A 7,774-nucleotide genomic window follows, 5' to 3' on the forward strand; every position below is an offset into this window, starting at 1 on the left:
TTGTAAAAGGCTTTAAAAAAAACATGCATATAACATAATAAAATAAGCGTTGTAAAAGGCTTTTTTATAACCCTTTTACAGCGCTTGTCCAAATAAGCGTTGTAAAATACTGTTCTAAAAATAAAATAAAGAGACCTTTTACAGCGCTTATTTGAACAAGCGCTGTAAACGGGTTTTATATATAACATAATAAAACAATGAGGTCTTTTACAGCGCTTATTGGGAAAAGCGCTGTAAAAGAGCCTTTAAAAAAATTAAATAAGGACGCCTTTTACAACGCTTTTCAAACAAGCGCTCTAAAAGGGTTATAAAAAAGTGTCGTAAAAGGGTTACGTATATATAACAGTAACCGCTTCAGTTTCCTCTTCATTACGTAAACTTCACTATCATCTCAACCTTCATCGTTCTTCTCTTCTTTTGCAAACCCTATCATCCCGTCCATTACGAACCTTATTTCCACGATCATCTCCTTCATTTCGAACCTTATTTCCATCCAAGATCATCTCTCCCATTTCACACAATATATTTTCATTGAAATACGTAACCCTCATTACGTATTTCTTCAATACCGTATTTCTGTGAACCATATTTCTGTGAACTTTCTGCATTCCCTCTTTTCTTCACATTTCATCTTTCTTCGAACCATTATTCAGGTATTGATGTTATTAATTTTTTTTAATCATTAAAATGCATGTTGAGCTTGTTTAAGATATACTGATATATGTTGAGCTTGTTTATAATAATGCATGATGCATGTTGAGCTTGTTGATGCTATACTAAACTGCATGTTGAACTTGTTGTAGTTAAATGGATACAAACAAAGATATAGAATGTCAAAATGAAGAAGTTGGCACCTCTAGGACTTATGAAAAAGAAGTCAAACGTGGTGCAACTATCATGCAAAAAGTCATTAAAGCAAGGAGTAATGACATTAAATTTGAGGTATACTATACTTTGTTTGCTGTGTGTTTTTTTATCTTTTTTTAGGGTTTAGGGCATGTACTTACAGTTTATTAGGTTGGCTGGAATGAGAGTGGTCAGCCAATTGACCCCAACAGCTCTATGTTTGTAAGCTATATTGGGGCTGTTGTTCGTCAAAATGTCCCAATTACAATTGACAATTGGAGAGATAAGGCGTTGAAGGATGCCAAAGATATTATATGGAATGATATTCAAGTAAATTTTTTGATCCACTCTTTTGTCATTTATAATTTTTTTTTCTGTAAAATACTTTACTTATAATTTTTCATTGCAGACGACTTTTGTTCTTGATGAGGGACGAAAGTCTTATGTTTTGAGAGTTGCTGGAAAGATCCATCGTGGATTTAGATCCCATCTCTCAAATTTCTATCTAAAAGATAGAGAAGGAAACACAAGTGCTGAACCTCCAAAAATATATCAACATTATATATCAAACGATGAATGGAGAGCATTTGTTTCCAAACGTTCTGACCCCGCGTTTGTCGTAAGTGATTAATTTATTAGCATTTGTGTTTTATTATTCATATTCGTAGCGTATTTTAAATTTTTACACAATTGCTAATTTTTTATATAGAATATTAGTAAGGCAAATCGCGAACGGGCAAGCAACCCAAAACACCCATACAAGAAATCACGTATGGGATATGCACGCCTTGAACAACAAATTGTAAGTAATTAAACATCACTTTTATATAATGAAGTAATTTGTATTATAAACTATAGTGTGTAACTAATTTGTATTATTTTGTTTATGATTTTAACGAATAGAGAAAAGACACCCAAGCCGATCAACCCTTGGGTCGTCATATATTGTGGAAGGAAGCGCGTGTTAATAAAGAAGGAGTGGTTGATAATGAAAATGTCAAAAAAGTTGTAGAACTTTGTGTAAGTATATTATCACTTTAATATTTTTTAATATTGTATTTTAAAAATGCTATTGAACTTATCTTTTTAATGTTACATGTATTTTAGGAAACTATTGAACAAAGTTCTGAAACTCAAGAGGGCAACAAGGATACGTGCAGGGACATTCTTGGGAAAGTGTTTAATGTCCCTGAGTATTCCGGTCGAGTGAGGGGGAAAGGATTTGGCGTAACTCCCAAAAGCTTTTTTCCTCAAGAGAAGCGCCAAAAACCTTCCAACGAGGAAGTATTAGAGAAGCTCAGAATCCTATCGGAGCAAGTGGCACTCTTGGTGAATACGAATAAAGACAAGCAACTTCCGGTTCAGCTCCAACCTGAAATACAAATGGAGAGTGAAACCGGGAGTTGCAACGTCGGTTTGAAGAGTATTCCCGAGGTAATTAATTACTTACTACTTACTTGCTTATGTAATTACTTATGTATTAAACAAACTTATATATTAACTGTACTTATGTTTTAACTATTGATGTAGGGTGTCACTACATGTGTCCTATACTTGTCCTCGCCGACTCAACGGAAGGTGGGAAAAGGAATATTGCACAATACTTCGGGAGAAGTATTGCACAATATTCCGATCCCCGCGGGCCATGTCAAAGTATCGCCTACGGTTGCTTTCGAACCAACTGCACCGTTGCCCATACCGGACAACGATGGAGATATGAAGTTCTTAAGCGACGCTATTGGCAGTTACGTGGCATGGCCCACACACCTTGTTGCCCTCCAAAAAAAGATTCCCAAGGACAAATCAGTTACATCTCCCGAAAAGGTTTGTCACATTTATTGCCTAAGGTTTTTCATTTTTTCAGATTCAATAAACTAACATTTTACCTCATTTTTGTAGGTCCAAATAAATAAACCACCCCTACAGCCAAAAAAAGGCAGCAAACCTCAAAAATTGGAGGTTAATAGGGCTGCCAAACTACAAAGGCTGGAGGGTAATAAAGCTGCCAAACTTGCAGCAACAAAAAATCTGGATCGGGGAAAATCGGTCGCTGCTGCTGCTGCTCCTAATAAAAGTCAGCCACGCCTTGGTAAATACGGGGCGTGTCTTGACATCCAAATAAAAAGGAACATGGGCAGCAGCAACGATTCGCCCATCGTACAAATGAATAAAGACATCTTTGGAGATGAGTATATTGAATACCTCGAAAAGGAGCAAATGTACGATCTTCTCGAACATAAGGAGCTGAGTGTTACTGTAATCAGCTTGTACATAAGGTAAAAAATACTTTTAATTGCATTTATTTGTAATTAATTAAATGTATTGGTAATTAATCTAGTTTAAAATTTTCATTGAAGGTTTTTGTACGAGAAGGTCGTGTGCACGAGGAAACTGTCAAATAAATACTCATTCTTGTCTCCGCATAAGATGTCGATGTTCAAACTCGATCCAGACAATGTAAAACACTACATTGTAGATATGTTTTTAAGAAATAAAGAAAGTGATAAATTGTTCTTGGCACCATATAATTCAGGGTACGTAATTTTATCTTTTTTAATTGATGAGAATTTAATTTATTAGTTGTCTATAAACAAAATTGCTTAACCAATTTTTTGTTGTTGTAGGGCACATTGGGTGCTATTTGCAATCAATGCGGTCTCTGAAGTGATATACTATTTGGATCCCGTGCACGGCGATTACACCAATCACCCCGGAATAAAGAATATGCTCGACACGTAAGTAATATTCATTTATTTCTTACATATATATATTTATATATATATATAAATATTCATGCTCTAATAATCACATTTATTCATTCGATAGTGCCTTAAAAGTTTATCGAGCTCAAAGAGGTGCTAAAGTGTCGAAGCAGAAGTCTAATAACATTACATGGATCTCAATAAAGTGCCCTCGTCAAACAAATAACATCGACTGTGGGTACTACATATTGAGATTCATGAAGGAGATTGTTGAGAAGAATAAAACTATTATCCCAGAAACGGTACGGTATTTGCATTATATGATTTTCATATATAAATTATCTATATATTTGATACTAACTTAATATAATATGTTCAATTTTTATATTGCAGTACTTTGACAATTCCAGTCCATCATATTCTGAGGAAGATCTGATGGAATTAAAGGAAGACTGGTGTCAGTATGTGCTTGACTTGCAAATTATTTGATTTTCTGGGAAATAGCTTGCTGCTGGGCAAGGGATCTGAATATTATATGGTAGCTAGTGCATATAATGTATATTCTGTTAGTTATTATATGTAAATGATCATAGGACACAATATATGAACATGCATATGGATCTGAATGTAGTTTAGGTTGTAAATTAGGTTATATATATATACGTATCTGAATGTAGTTAATTAGGTTGTAAATTAGGTTGTATATATGTATCTGAATGTAGTTACTTAGGTTGTAAATTACAGAGTTACAGAGTTACATATATGTTAATAAAGTTACAGAGTTCTGATTTCTATTCTACTGATTGTGTGAACTGCTTATGGTATTTGAATATGTTTTGTTGTTGTGTGCACTGATTGTGAACTGATTTTGGATCAAAATAATTTTGGATACAAAGATAAAAGACAACGATTTATAAAAAAAATGCCATAAAAAGCTAAAAAGCGTTTTTCATTTCAAATAATTAATTTATAGCGTTTAAAAAAAAAAACACATTTTACAGCGCTTTTTTTAAAAAGCGATGTAAAATGTTGTTGTAAAGCGCTATAATGGTGTACATTTTACAGCGCTTTCCTGAGAAAGCGCTGTAAAATGTACAACAAAAGCGCTGTAAATTGCAGACCCATAATTTCATATAATGGGTGTGCATTTTACAGCGCTTTCTCAACAAAGCGCTGTAAAATGCAGACCCATAATTTCATATAATGGGTGTGCATTTTACAGCGCTTTCTCAAAAAAGCGCTGTAAAATGCAGACCCATAATTTCATATAATCGGTGTGCATTTTACAGCGCTTTTGTTAAAAAGCGCTCTAAAAGCATATCCATAACTCATATAATGGGGTGCATTTTACAGCGCTTTTTGGAAAAAGCGTTGTAAAATGTGCATAACAAGCGCGCGTTATATTTACATGTTTTATAGCGCTTTTTTAAAAGCGCTGTTGTATCTTTTACAGCGCTCGATTCCACAGTGCTTTTTTTTTTAAAAAAAAAGCGCTGTAAATGGATTAGAAAAAGCGCTGTAAAATGCAGTTTTTCGCATAGTGGATAATAAATTATTAATGATATTGTAAGAAAATATAAATAATAATATTAAAAATAACAAATTTTATTAATTGGTTTAATATTTCTAAAAAACTAAAACGTGACAGTTAAAATAGGAGGGAGAGATAAATTTTGAACGAAGGACAATTTTATAAATATTTTATTTTTAAAATAAAATTATCATGAATCCATTTTCTCAATACAATGGTTTGAAGTGTGAACATTCACGTGAAACAAATCAAGCAAATTAATAATAGCCCAACTTGTACCACGTTTTGAGTCTGGTTGATTTTGTACAGCTCTTTTTAATAAAAAAAGTTGCGCAGCATATTTTTTTCAGTCAAAAAAATAAATATACAACTTTTTCAGTATAAAATGTTAAAACCCACAATTGTTTCTTATTTAACTAATAATGTCGGAAAAAATTTCTTATTTTCTCAATTGAAAGTTGAATTTAGCAAAAGAAGTCAGATTGTTATAACATGAAAAATTAAATTTTGAATAAAAAAGTATTTATATTTAATATTCAACTTGTAATAGGAATAAATATTGTAAAAAACCAAAAAGTGACAATTGAAATAGAGAGACAACTAAATTTTGAATGAAAATTACGAATGAAAGAAAATTTTATAAGTATTTTAGTTTTAGAAATAAATTATCATAGATCCATTTTCACAATATAATTTGTTTGAAGTTTGAAGATTCACGTAAAACAAATCAAACAAATTAATAAGAGCCCAGCTCGTACCTCATTTTGAGTCTGGTTGAATTCTTTCAACTTTTTTTAATGATAAAAATTGTGCAGCATATCTTTTCCGGTCCAAAAGATAAATATACAATTTTTTTAGTATAAAATATTAAAACCCACAACACTTTCTTATTTAATTAATAATGTCAAAAATTTCACTTATTTTCTCCATTGAGGATGAGTTTAATAAAAAGAGTTAAATTTACTATAATATAACTGATCAAAAATTTGAATTTGAACACAAAAATATTTATATTTAATGTTTAATGCGTAATAGAATTACTTCGTATAGAGATAATTTATGAGAAAAAAAAAATTAAAAATATTAAAAATAATATAAATTTATAGAAACTCAAACAAACTAAATAAACCTAGTTGCATTTCGGTTTCTCTATTTTTATCAATTTATATAATTAATTCTTTTATTTTAACCTAGTTGTATTTCGGTTTCTCTATTTTTATCAATTTATATAATTAATTCTTTTATTTTAAAATCCAACTATTTCGACTATTATTGGTGAAAAGAAAAGAACAGAAAGTGCAATTAACCAATCAAATTTATTAAAAAACAAAGGAGCTATATATGAAGCCAGTATAGGACCAAGGAAACACCATATAAGAAGAATCAACTTGCACAGGGTTCTCTACTATGGTTTTCCGCTATAATGGTTTTGTCTCGTGTCTTCCTGCACTACAAAAATATGATAAAATCTATGTTTGCAACGGTTGAACTATGACTAACATAAATTTTTTTAATTCATTTTACTCTTCAATGAAAATAAAGGGTGCCAGTTTTTTTCGGTCTCCCTCAATTCTTTTACTCTCTTTTTTTCCAAATAAAAAAACATAGATGAAATTTTCTCTCTTGAGTTTCTCCAAATCGGGTTGCCCTCCACATAGATGAAATATTTTCTCTATCCCTCTTGCATTCTCCCAAATAGACGTCCTCTTCCTCTTTGTTGCTTTTCTTTTCTCTCACATTTCTCCTCCTTTTTTGTGCTATGAATCTTTCCTATTACACATATGAATTCATGTTTATATACTTATTTTATAGCATTACAACATTTTTTTATCTATGACGACACCTCAAAAGTGGTGTTTAAAGTTAAAAAGTGTCGTCTTTTCTTTTGACAACACTTTTTAAATCATCGTCATCAGAAACATTGTCTATTCCTAAGACAACGATTTTACAAACTATAGACAACACTGACAAAAAAAACCGTTGTCATAGATATATTATAGACAATGATTTTAAAATTATTTTATGAAAATATTTTTTAATCATTATGTTAATAATACTAAAACTGTTGTATATTGTTATAAAGAGTAGCTAATTTTGTAGATAATCTTTGACAAATAAAGATAACTACATATTTGCTACAAAATACCTTTCAAATCGGTCATACACATGGATTTTTAGACAAATTACTAAGAATTTTTTTCCAGCTAATTTGCAGCTATCCTTAAAATAATCAAGCTAATTGATAGAAGAAATTGTAAAAGAAAATTGATTATCTATCCACATATCTATTTCTTATCTAATTCTCGACTAGTCTTAAAATATGATATACAATATTTTCATAATTTGAAACAATTTAAATTACTTTAGAAAGTTCTTTCAAATTGATAAAGATAAAGAGATACCATAAAAGATGATAGAAAAAATACAAGTTAGGAAAAATCTTCTTATTGTTTGGACTATAAAATCAAATGATAAGGATAAAGCTAAACCAGAATAAAGCTAATATCCCTCTCAAACAATAGATATTTTGAATTAAAGAATCTATCTTTAGTGCAGTTCAATCTGACCAAAATCAAATATAGGAAAAAACATGTGTAGAAAGAAAATACCAGCAATGACTTCAAACAAATGCCAATGGGAGATCTTTGACCAATGCTTTATAAATCCAATGAAAAGGAAATAAAAATAAAGATAG

The 7,774-nt window shown here is 30.9% G+C and overlaps 1 protein-coding gene across 1 annotated transcript; it reads left to right on the forward strand.

Annotated features, from left to right (window-relative positions):
- The first annotated feature begins 804 nt into the window (after window positions 1-804).
- LOC140919891 (uncharacterized) lies at window positions 805-1,505 on the forward strand. Its single transcript, XM_073366797.1, has 3 exons — window positions 805-942; window positions 1,018-1,176; window positions 1,256-1,505. Exons 1-3 carry the CDS (start codon window positions 808-810, stop codon window positions 1,475-1,477), a joined length of 516 nt encoding a protein of 171 aa, XP_073222898.1. The 5' UTR covers window positions 805-807; the 3' UTR covers window positions 1,478-1,505.
- The last annotated feature ends 6,269 nt before the right edge of the window (window positions 1,506-7,774 follow it).

This window comes from Cicer arietinum, chromosome 3, assembly GCF_000331145.2.
Source record: "Cicer arietinum cultivar CDC Frontier isolate Library 1 chromosome 3, Cicar.CDCFrontier_v2.0, whole genome shotgun sequence".
NCBI lineage: Eukaryota > Viridiplantae > Streptophyta > Magnoliopsida > Fabales > Fabaceae > Cicer > Cicer arietinum.